This window comes from Chelon labrosus, assembly GCF_963514085.1.
Source record: "Chelon labrosus genome assembly, chromosome: 18".
Lineage (NCBI taxonomy): Eukaryota > Metazoa > Chordata > Actinopteri > Mugiliformes > Mugilidae > Chelon > Chelon labrosus.
In genome coordinates, this window is record NC_140351.1 from 3,900,746 (window position 1) to 3,922,353 (window position 21,608).

General features: G+C 47.5%; 1 protein-coding gene across 1 annotated transcript in view; it reads right to left on the reverse strand.

Moving 5' to 3' along the window:
* The window catches only part of zeb1b (zinc finger E-box binding homeobox 1b), a 50,612-nt gene that overhangs the window by 6,446 nt on the left and 22,558 nt on the right, over positions 1–21,608 (reverse strand). The window contains exons 2-5 of the mRNA XM_084566281.1: positions 10,309–10,464; positions 2,784–2,945; positions 643–845; positions 270–375 (exon numbers count right to left, since the gene is read on the reverse strand). Of these exons, the coding sequence (XP_084422407.1) occupies positions 270–375; positions 643–845; positions 2,784–2,945; positions 10,309–10,464 (627 nt within the window). The remainder of the gene's footprint in view (positions 1–269; positions 376–642; positions 846–2,783; positions 2,946–10,308; positions 10,465–21,608) is intronic.

The following is a 21,608-nucleotide window of genomic DNA, read 5'->3' on the forward strand; positions in this document are numbered from 1 at the left end:
GCATTTCAATGATGCTTAAACGCTGATGTAATGGCACCGCTGGGAAATGCCCTTCTCTAATTGCTGTCCCATAATGCCAAAAGAAACACAATTATGGCACATTAAGGAGGAGCACACAATGGACTGAAACACGATAAAGGATATCTAAATACAGGGCATTGGCAAAAACATAAATAAAACATAAATATTGGTTCGCAGGAGACTGAAACATCTGTGGCCACACACACATATACGATACGCCGCCACGGTGACAGAGGTTGTCTACTCACCACTGTGAATGCGTAGGTGCTCCTTCAGATGGTGCTTGTATTTAAATGCTTTGCCACATTCAGTGCACTTGAATTTACGATTGCCTCCCGACTGCGTGATGTGTCTCTGTCGGACGAGGGGAGAGAGACAGACAGAGAGAGAGAGAGAGGGGTCACTGAGTGAGATCCACAATGAAAACACAACCTTTGAACTGTTACTAATTCGTGTCACAGTGTCATTAATCAATCGAGGGCAAAAGTTCACGTTTCTTTTATCGTGTTTGGAAGCTGCTGAGGGAAACCCACGCCAAGCTCCTGTGCAGCGTTGCGTTCAGAGTCACTTTTTTCAGCTCGTAATTACCACAACTCTGATTTTAGATCAAACTTCTTTTACCTGATCCCGTCCGCTCTTGTGAACCGTCATGTGCCTCTCCAGTTGAGCGCGGTACGCGAAGCTGTAGCTGCACTCGGGGCAGTTGAAGCTCTCCTCGGTCTTCTCGTGCCGGTACTTGATGTGCTCCTTCAGGGAGCTGTAACGCTTGTACCCCCGCGAACAGTACGGACAGGTGAGCAGCTGAGAGAACGAATCAGGAGTTCCTGGAAGAGTAATTAATCAAGTGAGAGGAGGAGGAGGAGGAGAAAGAGGAGGAGGAGGAGGAGGAGGGGTAGAAACATGCGGTCAACAGAGACTAGGTTTTCTCTTTGATGTTGCACATGACCTGCCACAGTAACACTCCTCTGCTATTTCACCAATCACTGAGAGATCCTCCCCCACAGGTAAACACCAGCCAGGTAACCAAATGGATGAAAGCTGATTACTCATCTAGTTTAACGCCTTCCTGTATTTACACAAAAAACGGCAGACCTGGTCGCCAGTACATCCTGTGATAGTTTGGCTTTTAATAAAAGTTTAAACATGTGTCCTTTTAATATATGAAAAAAAGGAAACTAACGCAGCAAATAGTCTTTATTTGATTTATATTAAACCAGATGTTTTTGTAGGTGAAGAGGTTGTTTCCAGCAGTCAGTGGAAATCTTTTCTGCTGATTAAACAGAGCACAGACTTTGGAGCAATATTCAGATTTCTGACAAAAGGTATCTGGTCATCTGAGTTTATATCTGGAGAAGCACCAGGTTTATTTAGTTTCGAAACCTGTAAATTCAAATTAAACTGAAGGAAAATACGACTTGTTTGTCTAATATTAACTTTCTCTCTTTCGTTTTAGACTAAAGAATGAAAGAAATTCAGTTTTTGTTTTGTTTCTGCAAAAACAAAACCGTCGCATTTTCCTTTAGTGAAACAGGAAGTCGCCTTCAACGTCTGTAGTTTCCAGGTCTCTCTGGTTTAGTCGTGGATCAGTGTGTTCAGCACTAAATAAACCTGGTGCTTCTCCACCACAACACCAACACTCAGAGAGAAACTCAAATGAAACGACTTCTTCTTCTTCTTCTTCTTCTTCTTCTTCACCTACAAAAACCTCTGATTTCATGTGTCTGTTTTTCCTTTTGCTTTTTAAATTGAAAATCTAATTATTTTAGAGTCTAAAAACCAAAAATACCAACAAAAATAAAAGGAGCACGGATGGCACCCCAGCGCAGGACCGCATTTTATTTCTGCTTTTCTGCTCCTTGCCGACACAAAGCCGAAGCCATTACAGTTCTCACACGCTTGAAATTCTGTAATTTGATTGACTATTGAGCGGCGGAAGCGTTTCAGAAGCACCCACGCGCGTTTAAGGAAAAGTGAGCTCGGCAAACAAGCGCCGCTCGTCTGGATACAGCCTGGTTATTAACAGAGGGTCCCGGTTGCCCGGCTCCCACACAGGTAAAGCATTACTTTGTTAACAGGTGATGTATTAAGTTGCCCCGCGGGACAGGTGAGGGCCTCGGGATGGGAATGCACACACATTATCGCGCAGGTAGCCGTGAGTCAGAGCTGGCGCAGACGTGACAAATTTACTCAGGTGTTGCTGTTTCTCGTCCTCCCCCTCCTCCCCCTCCTCCCCCCCCCCCTCCCTCTCTTTTTCCCCCCTCACTGGTAACAGGTAAAAGCCAAAAGCCCAGGAGCCATAAAAGCCCCAGTGTGCAGCACTTAACAAATAGCGATGTGTGTAATGATGTCGAAGAGTGGTGCTAATAGGGGCGGGTGGGGGGGAGTTAACACCTGAGGTGAGACGGGGAGCAGGTAGAGCCATTCCCCCCCCGGGGGTCGAGTAATTACTGGGTAGGTGCAGTAATAGTGTGAGAGCTCAGAGACTGTGAGCTCTCAGGTGGAAGCTGTGATGTGTGATTTAGGGACACTTTCCTATGTGTGTTATTAATTAACCCTTTAAAACCGAATGTGTACGCCACGGCTTGCAGAAAATTTAATTGCTCTTTGCAGCTAATATTGTGTCATTACGGTAATTTGACTCATTACACTCCCAGATATTTAAAGTTTTTAGGTATTCTGTTCACTCCCAGGACATTTTCTGTGAACATTTTGAGTCTAAGGGTTAACACGCGTGGTGACGCCGCGGTGGCGACTCCTCGTACCGTTCTCGTCGTGGACGCTGGCGTCGGGCGTGCCCTGGCGTTGAGGCTCGTCGTCCGGGGCCTCGGGGTAGATGACCGCCGTGTCTCCCTGCTGGAGCATCTCCTCCACCAGGGCGTCTGTGCTCACGTCATCCTCGCCGTCCGAAACGCAATCCTCTTTCACTGCGAGGGGGAAACAAACACAAGACGAGGTAATATTATTATTATTGATTCCCCTGTTATTTCAACACGTGTTTTTTCCGTAACCTTTTGTATTTGACATGTGATCATTCAATAATGTCACAGCCGGTGTCACGTCCGAATCGGATCTTACGGTCTATAAGCTTGTGATCATTACGTGTTTACCAGTTTGGAAGGACGCTGTTGTTCATGGATAGGATGAGAAAACTAATTAGCATCAAAGGCCAGAGGCTACTGCACTGTATGAGCACCGTGCTCTTTGTAGGAACTGAATGGCGAGCCTCTATTCACAATGTTAGGTAAGGCACTTAGGTAAGGTACCGAGACTGGGACTGATAATTAGGTGATGAATCTTGTCCTGATGTGTTGCAGCAGATAGATATCACGCAGGAAGAGATGCACACACACACAAGCACCACACTGCTCTCTGGAGAGGCTTGGCCTTCAGACTGTGCTTAATATCCCGGCAAATGAGTACCTGCATGTGGGAGCCGAGTGCGTTCTTCCTCCACATATCACATGAGGCCGGCTAGCTAGTAACGAGCACTAATTACTAAGCTGCTGCGGCTTATAGGAAGCGTAACCCGAGGATGGACTTCAGGATGCGTGAAAGCTTCCTTCCTTCCTTCCTCCGTTCTATCTCCGCTCTCCCAGTGCTTCCTGAAGTAGCTGCCGGAAGCAGGTATAGCATATTGGCAATTAAACGGGGGCTTCATTCCTCTCAGGCTACGTTAGTGCGCCTATGTGTGTCATTAGCGAGAATGATTACGAGGATGAGCTATCATCTAAGAGCAAAGTTAGGCTTCTGTGGATCCTCTGGTAGTGTTTCCTGGGGCAGATGTTTTATAGATTGATTTAAGCTCCCCCTCTGATTATTGGAGGTTTGAGAATTGTGAATTGTGCGTCTGCTGAAGGATGTGTTCTCCTCAGAGATGGGAACAGGTGTAGCGCTTCGTGACTCACCAACAGACAGTGAATACCAGCACACTACACTAACACACAGCATTTCGCTCCGGCTTCCTCTGGTGCACCTTAACAAAGCCGCGAAACAATACGCAGTCATTTGTTGCTATGGTTATTAAAGACTGTAAGAAAGGATAAAATAAAAAACTCCCGCCCTGTAGCGAACCCACGAGAGATAACGCAGAGAAGAAGGAGGAGAACGTGTGTGCGTGTAACGCCAGGAGACGGCGGCAGGTGCTGAGAAAAGTCAGATCGTGGAATTCTCATCCCACATTGGGGACGGCTTACCCTCGTATATCACACAGCGTTTCTCCCATGACCTCAGCAGCACCTGTAATACCTCATAAACAACCCTATTTTAATAGTATTTCTTGGGGAATACGCAGATTTTTGCTTTCTGAATAGAGCTAGGTTAAAAATAGGAGTCTATTTCCCTTGTTTCAAGTCTTTATGCTACGCTAAGCTAGCTTCCAGCAGGACGTAGCCTTATACTTGTTGCACTGAGAGTATTGAAGAGTTCAAAGAGGAAAGAAAACCGGCTTACACCGATCAGCCACAACATTAAAACCACTGGCAGGAGACGTAAATAACATTCAAACCATCTTGTGACGATTCAACGTTCTGTGCTGGGAAACTTCTGGACCTGGCATTCATTGGTGTGGATGTTACTTAGACATGTAGCACCCACCTAGACCAGACCAGACCAGGTCCAAAACACAAGATCGATATTTGGTTTTAGTACATCACAAAAAGTGATGCAGTTGGAACATGTGAATTATACAGCAACAAACAACAGCAGCCAACCACCATAAATAACATTTAAAACCTCCCAATTGGGCATGAAACCACCCAAATCTGGCAACACTGACCAGATAATCTGGCCAGAATCTCAGTATCAAACGAGGCTCAGACCAGGTTTCTCTGGAGATTATTGGGAGGGGCCTTCTGAAAGTGTCCTGTGGTGTCCTTTGGATCCTATGGGTTGAGGGGAGGGGCCTCTGTGGATCATCCCACAGATAGTCTCCAAAACAGTTGAGACTCATCAGAGAATGGACATGGGCCTTCTGAGGGTGTCCTGTGGTGTCTGGCAACAGGATGTTGTTAGTGGGGGGTCCTTTAAGGGGAGGGGCCTCTGTGGATCATCCCACAGATACTTGATCAGTTTGGGATCTAGTGAATTTGGAGGCCAGGTCAACACCTTCTGCTGTTCTTCATGTTTTTTTTTAGTTGTTCCTGAAGTGTTTTTGTGGCTGCATCCTGCTGGGGATGGCTGCTGCCATCAAGGAGTGTCATTGCTATGGGGTGGGGGTGCCTGGTCTGGTTTAGGTGGGTGCTACATGTCTAAGTAACATCCACACCAATGAATGCCAGGTCCAGAAGCACAAAAACACTTTAGGAACAACTAAAAAAAGCATGAAGAACAGCACAAGGTGTTGACCTGGCCTCCAAATTCACTAGATCCCAAACTGATCAAGTATCTGTGGGATGATCCACAGAGGCCCCTCCCCTCAAAGTCCCCCCCCACAGGACACCACAGGACACCCTCAGAAGGCCCATGTCCATTCTCTGATGAGTCTCAACTGTTTTGGAGACCTACAAAATACTAGGAAGGTGGTCATAATGTTGTTCCTGATCGGTGTATTTCTAAAAAAGTCAAATCATTAATTTAAAGTAATTGCTTTGTGTTTCTCTGCTCTGGTGTCTGTTGACAATAAAAAAAAAAAAAAAATATTGAGAACATGTGTAGAATGTGGAATAGTGCTGATGAGACTGTTTATTTCCCGTCCTGCGCTCAAAGGCAGCGCCCAAACACACAAACACACCTCCGGGCCGCTAAATGTCGAGCATGTGTGTGAAGTCGAGTCCCAGTCGGGGGGTCCGCGGTGCAAAGGTTTGACAAGCTGTTGTTTTCACTGCGTGTGAGTTTGTCTATCTCGGCTCTTTGTTAAAGCGCAGAGCCCGGGCCGGAGGGGTTCACAGCCTTGCTGAGGCGGCTCCGCGTTATCAGGCTGCTCCCCTGACACGAAACATCACACAGGCCGTTTATGTGCTGACGCGGGGATGTGAACGCACCGCTGCACAAGTGGAAAATCGGTTTGAAAAAGCAGGAGCCCTGTGAGGTTGTAGCGGGACGTTCTATTACAGCTCAGATCTAAGAAAAAAAAATAAAAGTTTGTTCTTTATTTATTGCTCAGTGTAACTCAACTACAGTACGTGTTAGACCACCCACTCTTTTCTCTGCTCTTCTTCTCTTTCCCTCACGCCTTTCTCGTCCTTTCTCTGCCCACGTCTCTCTCTCTGCAACATGATACAACAGTATCCCATGATGCATTTCCTGCCCTGGCCCACCTTTGCCCCCGACCGTTTCCTGTGGTCGTGCGTCCAGGCCCGTTCGTAGATTCTATCTTGGATGGGAGTGACATATCGCCGATCGGGACTCAAAAATATCCCGCAGTTGTTAGAAACGATGCTCCACTTTATCTCCCGTCAACAGGAGGCGAGTCAGAGAGAAGATCTGGGATGGTCTGCTTGTCCTTGGCTGCTGTGTGATGCTATCAAACATTTGTGCTGTCTCTCTATTGGACAGGCTCCCTTTCCTCTGCAGAAGGGCGGTTCGGTTTAAACGCGAGGTGTGAAAAAGATTCTCCAAATGCATCACATATCGTCACCGCTGGTTAGAACAGGAAGTGCAATGCAACCAGCAATCTTCCAGAGACCGTATTTGCACACATAGAAACTCAACAACCGCAGCCTCACAGTGAGTATCGAAGCTCTCCAGCTCCACCCTGCCCATTCTCTACGATGTAATCAAGCTCTACAACTCATTAGACGTAAAGGAGAAACCCTACCAGGTCAACTCTCTACATTTTCCTACCCTGGAGTTAAGTCGGACTGAACAGGCTCCAGTTTACTGCACTAACGCTGGGCTACTCCACCGCTACATAATCATTTAGGAGTGAATGAGTAATGACAGCAAGCAGGGGGCCCATGATACCATATAATCAAGAGGAATGATTCAGAACAAGACGAATGGTGAGGGAGTGCAGGAAAAAAAAAAAAAAAAATGAAATGAAAGGAAAGAAAAAGGAAAAGGAAAGAGACGGCTCCAATCCAGAAACCACCTTTTTCGGTTTTTGGAGCGCAGCAGTCTCGGGAGAAGGGGTGTCAAGGCTTTAATTTGAAGCAAACCGGGCTAAGCTGAGGAGAAGATTAGTGGGTGGTGGTCACTTTTCAAGGCTGCACCGGAGACTCTGTTCTCAGGAGCAAAAACCAACACAGGGAGGGACGGCGAAGGGATGAGGGAGACGAAAAGACGTGTGTTTGTTTAAAGGTCTGTGGCTCCGTCAGTCCGATGCGGAGCGGGCGGCGACGGCTAAGACGCCGCTCGACGCGCGAGACGAGGGCTAGAAAGAGAACGAGCGAACGAAGCAGCGGCGTGAGCGCACATGAGTGAAAGCAAGAGAAAATATGCCTGATCAGGCATGACCGTGGAGCGCAGCCAGCTCACTGAGCTGTTTCAGAGTAACTCATGCTTTTGAAGTGTTTAATGTTCACGAGCCCCGGCCAAAACCAATGACATTATTCTTCCTCCAACTTTCCCTTTATGCAAGGTGGTACAGCTGGAGAGCAGCGATGAAAATGACAGCATGTAGTCTGGGGAATAGGTGCTTGTGCAACTGGAACTGAAGGGACCTCACTGGAGAGGAATTTCTGAATATCCCTCCCTAAACTGAAAGCAATATGTCACTGGACATTTTCACATGTGCTAACCTGACCCCTGGCTAAATCAAAGCCCCTCCTCGGGTCTCACAAGTCTCAAAAGCTGCTTGTAGCAACACCCTAAAATAAATACTCCCGTGGCTGAGAGTGTAATTGCCTTTCATACGGCGCCTGTCACATGTACAGAATAGTGGATGGGAGGGTTGTACAGGATTCACGCAAACAACTGGAGCTGTTAGAAAAAGGTGCTCCACTTTATCTCCCGTCAACGTGAGGAGAGTCAGAGAGAAGATCTGAGATGATTTGCTTAACGCTATTGGCTCTAACCCTCTGGAGAGTCTTCCGTTCCTCTGCAGAGGGAGGGGTGGCTCGTTTTTTAACATCACAAGATGACGTGAGGCACGCAGGAATGTAGGTGTTGCATAAATTCTCCGAATGGATTTGAGACCAATTTTACAGAACATCAAGTATCATCACTACTGGTTGGAACAAAGTGTAAAAGTCCAACACATTCACCGTGCAACCGGAGAAACTCAACCACCGCAGCTTCACAGAATCAAACCTCTCCAGCGCCAAGATACACAGATCAGGCGTAACAATACGACCACCTTCCTGATATTGTGTAGGTCTCCAAAACAGTTTTGACTCATCAGAGAATGGACGTGGGACTTGTGAGGGTGTCCTGTGGCGTCCTGCAACCGGCTGCTGCCATCAAGGAGTGTCACTGCTATGGGACGGGGGTGCCTGGTCTGGTCTAGGTCCAACAGTTTCCCAGCAGAACATTGAATTGTCACAAGATGGTCAATGTTACTCACTTCTCCTGTCCTCCCGGTCATAATGTTGTGGCTAATCGGTGTATAATCAAGCTCTACGACTCTCTACGAGCCCTACCGGATCACCTCTCTTCATTTTCCACCCCTTGTCGCCGTTTTTGAACGTACAGTGCAAGGAAACAACGGGTGCAGACGTAGCACATGCAGTATGAGGTCAGGAGCACAGCGGCGAGGCCTTGAAGCTCAGGTTGAAACACCAACATCCTTCAGCACCTGCAATTGTTGTTCTGGATGGAGGAGGAGGGGGGGGGGGTCGTGACGTCAGCCCTTCCTGTGGCAGTAAGCCGCCTCTTATGTCACTTCCTCACAGGTTGAGGTAAAAAGAAGTTCACGGCGCTCCCTTCAGTGCCCACCAGTGCCGTAAAGCTCTCCGTACTTGAAGGTCTCGCTCTCCGTTGGCATTGTCTTTGTTTAATATCACGCTTCCTGCCTCAGTTGGAAGCCCCTCTGCCTGTAGTACCTGCTTCCTTACACGGTTTCACAATGAGACAAAAGCCTGGTGTGTAACTGTGTACAGATGTCAGCGAAGGCATTTCTTAACTTAACCTGCATCGCTGAGGCTGAGGTCAAAAACGAGACAGCTGCAGTCAAACAACTGAGCTAAACATAAAGAGGCTGCATGACACATTTGCATTTCTGTGCTGGAGGCATTAGTAAGTAATGCTCTCATTCTGAGGCTGAATGTCAGAAGTGTGACATTCAGCCTCATGACGGCAGGAATGACAATGAAAGAAGACGTTTGCTATATAAATATACATCCTGATACGGAAATGAAGTAGGGAGCAGGTCCAGGCATTTATTTATTTCAGGTCAGTCATAAACAAAAAAAACACGTCCCTGTAGCGTCTAAACGTTTTCTTCTTCTGTCTTAATGGCGGCTGGCTAGTATTAAAGCTTCAATGACTGCGTCTACATGGTCTTTCGTATCCCGATTTTGAGGCTTATCCCGGCTTTGAGCATATCCGGGATATGGTGTTCATATCCCCGTATACATGATAAATACCAGTAACCCGTTTTCCGATCGCTGCATCCCATCTGCGCATGCGTGTTTTCCAACGCGACCTAACTTGTTCAACGGAGCGAGGTGGAAAACCAGCGTCACGTAGCTTTTCCGCAACAGATTTGAATACATCAGCATTTCTGTGTTTTCTGCATCTAAACACGTCGTTATGTTTAGTTCTTTCATTACTTTGAGGGAAAATTCTGTCTCTTCGTCGCTCCAAAGGTGAGACGTTCTCGTTGCCGCCATGTCGTTTGTATATCTAGTGCGTCGCTTGGCGTCACTCGCGCCTGCGCAGACAGTGGGCAGCCGTCAGAAATCGGGATAAGGTGTATACATGCTCCAGTATCCCGGCTTCTATCGGAGTACTCCAGGTAGCAAAACCGGGTTTCTTGAAATCGGGAAATGGGCATATCCCGATTTCTGAATTCGGGATATGGTGTTTACATGGACAAACACAAAAACGGGATACTTCAAAAACCCAATCAAAGCCGGGATACTAAAGACCATGTAAACATGGTCAATGAATCTCCTTTAGGAGGATATTTTGTTTATTTAAGATCAGAGCGTGACTCGGCTCAGATGAATTTTGAATCTTAAAAGATCTGTATCATGTTGTGACCCAGTTTTACCTCAATAAACCTAACTAATCTAAAGTCAAAAGTGAATAGATAACCAATAGAAACATTTCAAAGCAGAAGATTTGATCAAATTACCACTTGCGCTGAACTTTCCCCGGCTGCGGAAACGGTGGGCTGATGGGGGTATTTTGCATGAATCACGCACGTGTGAGCGACAGTAATAACTACGGGGGCCCCTGTGGTCTCACCTCGGTCCCAGCAGTGCTCCCTGGGGTGCTCGTCGTCTGGCAGGGTGCTGTCGCAGTCGGCCCCGTCCGCCAGGCTGCCTTCCTCCTCCACGATGTGCAGCTTGTCCTCGTCATCTGAGTCTGAGCCGGCCTCCACCGCATGGTTGTAGGTAGTGACTGCGAGGGGGGAGATCAGAGGGGTTAGGACGACGGGTCCGGTTTTTAATTAGTCTTTAAAGGGGAGAGCGAAGAAGCTGCGCACATTTAGTATTTTATCTTTTTTTATAATGATAATGGGAGGTGTAGTGTATGCGCTTCTTGATTATGAGCACTGAATGTCAAAGGCTGCGAGCTGGAGAGGTTAAATATATGTACTGTCATTTAAATGTCAACACTATTAAAGGGAGTAGCTGAAGCAGGAGAGGACAGGAGACCTATAAAACAAACCAACTTAAATAGATTAAATGAAACTTGAAATTACCCCGGTGGGAGAGAGGAGGGGTTGTTAAGTTAAGGAGTGAATAAAACGGCAACAACAGAGTAAATAAATGGCGGCTTTTAAAAAAAATAAAACGGCAATGGATGTTTTTGATTCCCGAGCGCAGTAAAATCCGAAGGAAGAATCCAACAAACTCAGGGACAACAGGTTGCGTGTTGTCAGAGAGGCGGAGAAAATTCACACTTTTCGATGTGCGGCCTCACACACACACACACACACACAGAGAGAGAGAGAGAGAGAGAGAGAGAGAGAGAGAGCCGGCGTGTTAGATCATTAGATAGCAGGATGAAGTGGTGTGTGCGCTGCGTGGGAGTCGGTGTGACCTGGTCGGTTTGTGTTATGGGCTGAAGGAGCCAGGAGACAGCCAGCCTACAGAGAGGGTTATTACGGGGAGTAAATTTTCCTGACCGACTGTCTGTTTCAGACATGTGTGTGTGTGTGTGTGTTCCTGTGTCTTCTTTTCATTTCCACCATGTTCCTACATCTCTCAATTCCACCTGTGATACCTCCACCCACTCTCCTTCCATTTCTCCACCCCCCCTCTGCTCCACTAAGAGAGCTACAGATCCTCTCGGAGGCCAAATCAATTCTCCTGTGAGAGCAGCCCAGTCAGCAGAGGGCCCGGGCTGCAGCGCCGAAACTACCTCACACACACACACACCACCTGCATTCACCCGCTGAATATGCTTCTGCCAGTACAAAGCACCTGAAATTTCTTATTTTTTCTCAAATCTTCACTCTCCCCAACCCCACTCGCCCACCTCTTTCTGAAGTGGCTGCAAACGTTTTGTTTTTTTTAGGAGGCGTATCTGGGAAGAATCGCGAGCCTCCGTTTCAATCAATGAGAATTGTGTCGGCGAGGTCTCTCCCTTTCTCTCTGCTATTGTACGGGTCATTACAACCGGTTTTAGTATTCACACAGTCTCGGCGGCAGTCGTGCAAAAAAAGGTCCAGGCTTGAGGGGGGGGAGGCGGGAGGGAAGGAGGTGTGGGGGCGGGAAGGGATGAAAGGTGGCGGAGGAGGAGGAAGAGAAAGAGGAGGAGGAGGGAGAAGCACTGTTATTTGGCGAAGTTGTTCGCGGGGTCATCACCGCTGTGCCGCAGCTGCAAAATCCTTTCGGGGTTCATCAGGAGAGCTGTTTCACTCGCGACCCTCTTTCCTCTCCTTCGCTCCACAATATTATCTTTTTTCTTTACCGTGATGTGAATGCCATCGCAGTTTCCAGGCGATGCATTCAACCAGTCCTGGGGTAATGCACATCCTTTGTACTCTGAGCGCCATAAAGCTGGGACCCCGTTAAAATAAACTAAAACTCAATAATTAATCGATTACGCAGCCGTGTGAAGTAGTCTGTTCTTGTCCCTCTCTTCCATCTTTCCAGTCTCCCTACGCCCAAACCTCTTTTCTATTTGAGCGACTCTCTGCCAGGTGATGTATCGTCCGTTCAGCAGCCCAAACAGGGAGCAACACGTCATTTTGAAACAGAGGGTGCTTTAGGATCGGTCTGAGAGAGGCTGTTTAGGGCCACGGCCACTCAGGTGTGGCGCTGAGGTCAGCGATTACAAAGGCAACACTCTCCGGCGGCGGTGTCAAGAGAAAATGATCAACTATAAAGCTGTAGAGAGAAAAATCAATGCGCCGCCGTGTGTGTGTGTGCAGAGGTGGCGACGGCAAAGGGACAATAAAAGTGGGAGCTACAAAATACAGCAAAAAGGGGGTCGGGGGTGGGGGGGGTGAGAGATAGTGTAAAAGATAGCCAGGATGGGGGGAGGTGGACAGAGACGGCCTTCCTGTGCCAAATGGTTGGCGGTGTTGAAACAAAAGTGTGTGCTCCAACAGGAGATGTAACACCTAGCGTCAACAAAGGCTGCGCTCCCTTCTGGCTGAACGGCTGAGCGTTTGGACAGCTGGCCTCATTAGCGCTAGCATGCTAGCACACAACAGGAGGACGGACTCCTACGCAACGCAGACAGAGAGAGAGAGAGAAAAAGGCGCCGGTGGGCGGAGGAGGTGATGAGCTTACTTCTGAGAGTTTGCTTTTCTTACATAGGTTGCAATGTGTTGAGCACCTGAGAAAATAGCGGCCTGTGCAGCCATAGCTTTGGATTTTAGTCCCTAAAGACAAGACATAGATCACAACTTTAGTGTAACCTCCCACTGAGATCATTTTGTGCATCTGGGACCTTTGATCAAGAATCACATGATCGGCTCTTACCTGGGAAAACCTCCCAGATTCCACCGTTACTAATAGCAACAGACAAGCTGACGTAAAAGCCTCGCAATCTGTTATTCACCCTTCACCTACACATCTTTGCGGCTACGCTGCTACGGATACGTCCCGTCGCTGGAGCCCATCAGCAATACCTTGGCAAGCGACTTAAGCCCAAGCTGCTTGAATTTCTCCACCAACCTCGCTCGCCAACCCTCTTTTTACGCTCGCAAAGTTCCCAGAGAGTCTTCTGAGAGACGGTGCCAGACAGACCATGTCAGCCACACTTAAATAAGCCTGCTGGAAAGAGAGAGAGAGCAGGAGGGTGGCGTTGTTATGACACCTGCCAGGCTATATCAATTACAAGCGAAGGAAAGGGTGACTGGGTGGGTAACTCCCAAAACGGGTCCGGAGTGACCTCATTGGGAGGGGATCACCTTGGTAAGTGTGTCGTAACTGATCTCTCAGCAGCACGGAGCTTTAACACGAGGGGTTGTACGGAGTAGTCGAGTAGTCGGTTTGTCACGGCTTTAGGACATCATGTTGACTAGTCGCCGATCACGTGACAGTAACGACATTGACGCCTCCTAGAAGACAGGTGAGGAGTCTAGCGGGTCGTTGCAGCAAATCACAAAAGACGAAGCCGATACTACCGTGACATGTCAGTCCTGAAATACGACTGAAGTACTACTGCAATGTATCTGAAAAGACATCCGCTAACGCTAATGCTAGCAGAGGAACGATCCAAATCCAAACGACCAAACTCCAGTGAAAGAGAGAAGGCGTATGCAAATCAAAAACTTGATGGTGAATTTTTTTTTATTGTCAAAGGGTGCATCCGAATACCCATACTAACGTACTGTTCAGTAGGCGAGACGCAGTAGTAGTACGTCCGAATTCTTAGTAGACATTGACTAGTCTGCGAAAAATACCCGGATGGCCTACTACCTCCACAGTATAGAGAGCCGAAGTCCCGCCCCCTCTACTTCCGGGTTATGGGACCTATCTTTCGAAAAAAATATGAACGGCAGTCTATGGCGAAAGATAAATTATTTTCTGGTCCCGATCGACTTGTGCCTTGGATTATACATATGTTGTTTTTCAGAATAAAAAATGATTTTACATGTCAAGAATGTCACAGTTTGTCGCAAGATAGTTAAGTAAAACGCTATGGAAAATACGTAATTAAACGAACTACAAGTCCCGCATGCTGGCGCGTACAGAACCGACCAAAACTCCCTTCGTGTAACTACAGCTCTCGACATGACCCGATTTATAATGATTTTCACCTCGTTTGATGCTTCTGCCTTCGTCCTGGAAGAAGACGGTAAAGCTCAACAAGGAGACAGCCATAGTTCTCTAGTTACGTACATTGTTCGAGACGAGAGATGTAGTTCACTAAGCAATCTCATACAAAACCTAATGTTGTTCAGCTTATTTACGTCCAATAATTTATCTCTTGACGTGAAAAATTATCTTTTAAATTCACACACATCATATGTGAAATTCGTGCCACAATTCGAACGGGACCAAAAAATAATTATGATCTCTCCATAGACTGCCGTTCATATTTTTTTCGAAAGATAGGTCCCATGACCCGGAAGTAGAGGGGCGGGACTATGGCTCTCTATACAACGGTAGCTCACTACGCTATCCCACAATTCAACGGGAGCCCGCTAAGCGTAGAAGAAGACGAGCCGCCGGGGAAAATCAAATCAGACAAAATGGCTGAGACCGTTGTGATTTTCGCGGCGTCCGTAGGTGTGCGTCCTATGTGCCGGCGTCGCATGTAAACATCCGGCGTCAAACGACAGGCAAGATGGCTGCCCAGTACGTCCGAATTGTATGCCTACGACTCGCTCGCATACATAAATAACGTACTAAATTGACGGTTGAGTAGTACGTTCTAACCGACGTTAGTATGTACTGACTATTCGGATGCAGCCAAAGTCTTTAGACCTTTAGCCACAGTGCGTAACCTGGCTACAATGATGGTGCTGAGGTGCTGCATGTTTTTATACAGGCTATACATATCTGCAGCTCACAGTATGTAGCACATGAGCTGTCTGTTCTCAGCGTATGTATTCAGGTCAAGAATATAGATTTCTTTACTGTGTTTTTGTTAGTGATGTCATCAGAGATCACGTATCAGTCGACTTTAAAAAAAAATCTGAAGTTCTGCAACTCCTAGTTTGTTTTGTTTACTCTGCATGTTCACTTACTACATAACTGTAAAAACATGCTGGAATTTATTTCGAAATGTATTTTTTTGTTTTGTTTTTTTTAAACTTAAAAATCATTGTAGGGGAGTACTCGTACAACAGCAGTTCGCTCAGTCCGTACTGTCCCACACTGAGACGTGCCAGATATAGGGAACGGCAGTATCTCAGCCTCCGTGGGAGTCGGCTATCTCGGCGCTCTGAGGCCCTCAAGGTGTGTGAGTGACTGGCTTAATAACCCGAGCTTTAGATTTGGACGCAGAAACATATATAGCCTGTGAACAAACACATTACCGTCAAAACGTGACCTCTCGTCTTGATTCATTACCTAAGAGGATATCTGTAAGGAGCCGAAAACCTATACTTCTTATGTGCAGACCAGCAGAGCCCGAATGTGTAGGAGGTATGTCTGGAATGTCCAACCAAAACACTTTTCTCTGAGTTTGGCTCTTAAAGAGACAGATCAAAGGGTGTGCTCTCTCTGTCTCTCTCCTTGCTAGTAATTTCAGTCAACTGGCCGACACGTATTGTAAGGTCTTCTGCTTGTGATTAGACAGATTGACTCACCGTGAGCAGCAGCAGCAGCAGCAGCAGCAGCAGCAGCAAACTCTCTGTCTGCCCTTCTACCTTCTCTTCTGTCTCTATATTTAGCCTTGGTACAGGCTCCCTCGTTGAGGTACGCCACTTATCTCATTTGGAGCTCAGGGCCAGGCAGCCAGCGGTGAAACTACCACAGGCATCCTCAAAGAAGACAGACCCTGCCGTCACTGAGTCTGCCCTTGCAACCCTGCAATGCCATTTTCTCAGGGAAGCCAACCACTACAAAAAAAAAAAAACCAAAGTAAAACAAAGCCGTGCCATTCAAAACCTCAAGTATGCCGTCTCAAGGTGAGGCGCCTCATTCAGCGCTGAGGTAAATGTGGCTGGTTTTGTTAAAACAACAGCCTTCCTCCCACAGAGTCAGGAAGGTCAACTCAAGTGCCGATAACAAAACAAAAGAATTGGGAATTTTCATGGTTAGTTTGTTCATATGCTGCTTCAAACTTGGCAGGGGCATTCAGCCTTCAGACAAAGGCTGTTTAGTTTTCAGTAGTTAGAGATACAGTATTACTGTGAACACTGTGACATCCCTCGACACAATCAGTTAGTTGTAGAGGGCACTAGAGGTCCCAAGAGACTGTTTCCTAGCCGTGTCAGAGAAGCCGGGGCCGCACATATCCTGGCTTGTTTCTTCGTAGATACACAGCATCCAAAAACCTCCCAAACATCATCAAATGACTCTTACTCACTGTTCTAACTTTGGGCTGGGAGGGCAAAAAAGCAGAAGCACTGTTATGGACCTGGGGTAAAAATAGCGACTAGCAGTCCTGAGAATTAGTCACCTTAAACGCGGCCGTGTGTTTATTTGCGCCGCAGTTGCTAGAGATATAAACATTTAACGTGTTCTGTTGATGGTTTCAGGCAGGAAAACACGTATGAGCGGGTTGAGATGGCGCCCATCAAAGTCAAAGCGCTTCAACAACCTGTGGCGACGAGCTGTTCAGTGGGAATCGTTTCAGAGGTGAGCTGGAAGACAATGGGCTCTTGTCTCGCTAATGACGCTGATCAAGGTTTTAGCACGTGAGTTAATGAGCCTCTGCGGGTCACTCATCTCCCATCTGATGAGCACTTTCCATGATAACACTAATGCTAATGGCGGCTATTGTTCTCTTAATCTGCATGATGACACTTCCAAGTGTAAGGGGAAGTCAGCGGGTGCTAATGAGCGTAAGGAAAAGCAACAAAAAATGCACCTCGGAGATTGTGGAGATTTGTTAAACCTTTCCTATTATGCACTTTGTTTGTTAGGTTGTGTGTTTTAGTCCTAATTGTGCTGCTGTACATAAAATGACACAAAGGTAATAGGCTGGATTTCTACAGAGAGGGAGTCACAGGCTGCTCTGGGTACGAATCACGGCGGCTGGCGAGGGTATTTGGAGCTGGGGCTAATGAGCATGTTGATGAGCCACACACACATTCTGTTACACCGGGGCGTCCTTGGAGAGTTGCCGCTCCTTCTGGCTCCTCTTAGCTCTTCTAAATAAGGCCAGGTGGGCTGGTATGGGACCGGAGGGTGCATTCACACAATCCGCAGCAATGCCCCCGGCCACCGAGTTTACACTAGTCTCCCGACCCGTGTTTATGTTGGAGGTGAGGCAGCCCCATCCGAGGTAATAACACTGGTACACCTAAGTGAGAGTGTGTGTGTTCTGTATGTTAAGCTGTTTAAAGACGAGCTCGGCGTGGAGACGGCTTTCAGGCGGCATGGGTGGTCACACGTCCATAGCTGCATATCCATCACAGAAAATAGCTATGAGATGGATTTAAAATTCCACCTTGGGATGTCCCGATCAAGGTTTCATTGACCACCGAGCCAGCACTGACCTTAAATGAACAAAATTCCCAAACCTGGAGATTCATAAATGCTTCATCTCATCTTACTTGTGTCCTCCTAGATAAATGTCCACCATGCGACTGGACAAGCTGGAGAGGGTAGCTCGTACTGTGGCTCCAGAAAACCTGTGTCGTCTACTTCAGAAATGTCCCGGTCGTCCAACGCCAATAAGCTCCCCAACCCTCTCTGGAATATTTGTCTCCTTGACGCCGTCTCCGGGAAACTTTTCTCTTCTTCTAAACACAATGTTTGTTGTTGTTTTCGGCGCAGCCTTCACTTGAGTGGCCTTGGCGTCTTGCGTTGCATCAAGTGTTGAATCAAGTTGGTAGTAGTGAATAATCATCTCCTACTACCACCTCACCAAAACACCCAAGCACCCACACTGCAAATCTCCATCTGACCGACAGGTGACGATGAAGATGAAGACGTTTTGGCGCTAGAGGGACGTGTTTTTTTTGGTTTATAACACCTGGATCAGCCCAGAGGTCGATTCACCTCATCAGCATCAAGAATTTCTCACAAACCTTCGTCCCACCTTCTTCCACAAAATGCCCACCCAGTCGAGCAGCGCAGCCACACATGACATGGTTACAGACAGGTGAGAGGAGAGAAAGCAGTGAGGTAGGAGGTGGGTGAGCAGGAAGAAGGGGGGGGGGGAAACAAGAGAGGTGAGGAGAGGAAACATCTGCTGTAGATTCTGGTAAGCCCAGAAAACCTGCAGTCACGCTTCCGGCAACCACCTTCCTTCTGCTCTCCTTTACCTTTCACGGTTGATCTGTCGCTGCTTTTTTTTTTATTTTTTATTTTTTATTCCCCCCCCCTTATTATGTTAAATATTCACTATACCCGCTAGAAATCACCTCCGACACAGAAATAACACCAAAACGTAAATATTTAGCCGGCGCAGAAAAAAGCTTCAGCTGGGTAAACAGTTGTTTCCCCTTCTGTTAGATGGCTGTTTCGAGTTAAGTGCAACACATCTGCAGACAGCAGGCAGACAACCAAACCTGGCGGCTAATGTTGTGTTAGCCTCCGTCAAGTCTCATCGGAGTGTTGCGGGCAAAAAAAAAAATAAAAAATGAAATGTCCCTGTCACCTCTGCTGTCAGACTCCATTCAGGCCACGTTTGCAGACTGATGGGTTTTGAAAGCTGCACTGTCGCACAATGGCGTTCTCCTCCTTTGATTTTGGCAATTTGTGTCTGGGCTTGACATTTTAAGTGGGGAGGCTCTGTGGGGATATTATTAGAGCGACTGCCTAAAGGTATTCGGCCTGTTTAAATGCAGTCAGTTACATCAGTGGCATCAAACTTCATTACGTGCCGTGTTTCCTCTTTTTTTTTTTTTTTTCCCCAGCGCTAAACGACGGCAACGCGGCCGATACCGTCAAGAGCCAAACACGTGTGAAAACCATCCGTTTGTGCGCCAACATTAGGGGCAGGACAATGGGGGGAATGCGTCCAGAGGTGTGTGATAATCATTTGTCAACAGCGAGCGGCACGCCAAATCGCTGAGGCCGATAGCGGAATCCAGTTTCACGGGCTCGATCCAAGTCCCGTCACAGATGCACGGGGGTCAAACTGCTTCTAAGCGACGGCCTTAGCCACCAGTATTTCCCCTCTGCATTCAAGATTACATTATGAGCACTCTTTCCACGCCGTAGGGTCGTGGCCTAGCAGCAGAGGGCCGGGAACACCACTGAGGTGCGTGTTTAAATATATGCAATGAGCAATAACGACGTTATCCAACCTGGTTGAGTCGGCGCAGGTCTATATTAGGTTAGTGTAGCACAGGGCTGTTGCATTTTAGGAGCAGGTGACTGGACATTCCTGCCTGTATTAGGCTTGACAGTTTACTGTGGGGGAGTACAGAGCACAGAGAATTACACTGGGTATGACGAGGGAGGGAGGGAGGGAGGTAGGGAGGGAGGTAGGGAAAGAGGGAGGGAGGGAGGGAGGTACACGAACAAACAATCCTCTGCATTAAAGTCCTGCTTACCTGTAAAGCACCTAACTGCACACAGACTCATCCCTAACATCAGTTTAAGTTCATTAAGAAGACTGAACGTCGTAGTCATCAGCAATGTCTCCTCGGTTATTCACTCTGGTCGAGAACACGCTTGCTATGTAGATTAATACAGAGATTGCCAGTCAGCAGAGAGAGAGAGAGAGAGAGACACACACAAAAAAAAAAAAGAAAGGAGGGCAGAAAAAAGTAAACAGAGGGGAATGATGGCAAGGTGGGAGGAGAGCAACTGCTAATGGCTTAAAAAGACAAAGCTGGCCTGTCACACACGATGTTCATCTGAACTGATGGCTGCCCCGGGGAGGGAGTGTCACAAACTGTCAGAGAGACTGAGGGGGAGAAAAAAACGAGAACATAGAGGAGAGATGGAGGTTGGGGAGGGGAAAAAATAAATAATAAAAAAACAAAAAATGCAGACATAAAAGGTTGAAAGAGAATAATAATGAAATAAAAAGTAAAAACAGAAAGGGAAAGATTTAAATGTCTGCGTCGGTGTGCGTCGGCGCGCCCCCAGTAAAGGTCAGGTGTTGAGGCTGTGACTCTGCTTGACAGATGTCTCATTGAGGGGACAGGCCGCGGGGCAACAACAGGCAACACACACACTTGCACACACATTCATGGACAGGTGGAAGGGCAGAAATAACCCAGAAGGGCCTATTTGTTCATCGCTTACATCTAATTTTACAACAGTTGCAAGTTCCTCCCCCGTTTATAGGAATCAGCAGGACTCGGCGGCGCACACCTCGGTGAAGCCGTGGCCGAGATTCATGTTGACAACCTACTGTGGCTTCACTAATCCTGACACTAACATGCACAAAAAAAAGTGCAGCGAGAGCTCTAGTTTGCTTTTTTTTTTTTGTAGAAAATCCTCCTCTTTGTGGCGTTTTGACGACAGCTGACCACTCTCTCGTTTCCAGAATGTCAGCTCCGTCACAAGACTCCAGAGGCCAGGCGTCCTGCTCAAACCCCCTGACACACACACACAACTACATAATCAAACATGCTGCCCCCGGGGGCGATTGCTCAGTTGTCACAGTGGTTTTTCTTGTTGTTCCGTGTGAAGAGGGGAGAGGTCTTAACGCCGTAAACTTACATCCACAAAAGCTCTTTTGTCACCTCCGTCCTCTAACCAACATCCACACACCCCCCACACTTTAACATCTTTTCCTTTCTCCCCGGGCTAAGTGGCCTTTCCCCCCGTGTGATCAGGAAAGGGTCACCCCCCCCCTCCAGCCTCCAGGGTGACTAGAGCTGAGGAGCAGTCAACCAGCGCCGCTCACACCATTACCCCGCTGTTAAACGAGCACGAGGGCGGACTGCAGACGGCCTGTCCCGACGGCCAGCTACGAAAATCTGTCTTGCTAAACCAGGCGAGAAGGACCGGGTTGAGTGTTCACCCCGTCTTCAAGAGTGAACAAGAGGGTCAAGCAGCGAACACATGCACCAATCAGCCACAACATTAAAACCACCGACAGAAGAAGTAAATAACATTTAAACCATCTTGTGATGATCCAATCTTCTGCTGGGAAACTTTTGGACCTGGCATTCATTGGTGTGGATGTTACTTAGACGTGTAGCACCCACCTAGACCAGACCAGACCAGCACCCCCCCTCCCACCCCATAGCAATGACACTCCTTGATGGCAGCAGCCATCCCCAGCAGGATGCAGCCACAAAAACACTTAAGAAACAACTCAAAAAACATGAAGAACCCGCAAATAATCCCAAACTCATCAAGTATCTGTGTGATGCACTGAGACCCCTCCCTTCAAAAGCTCCTCCACTAACAACATCCTGTTTCCAGACACCACAGGACCCCCTCAGAAGGCCCATGTCCATTCTCTGACGAGTCACAACTGTTTTGGAGGCCTTCACAATATTAGGAAGCTGGTCATAATGTTATGCCTGATCGATATAAACTGTGATTTGTAGGTCG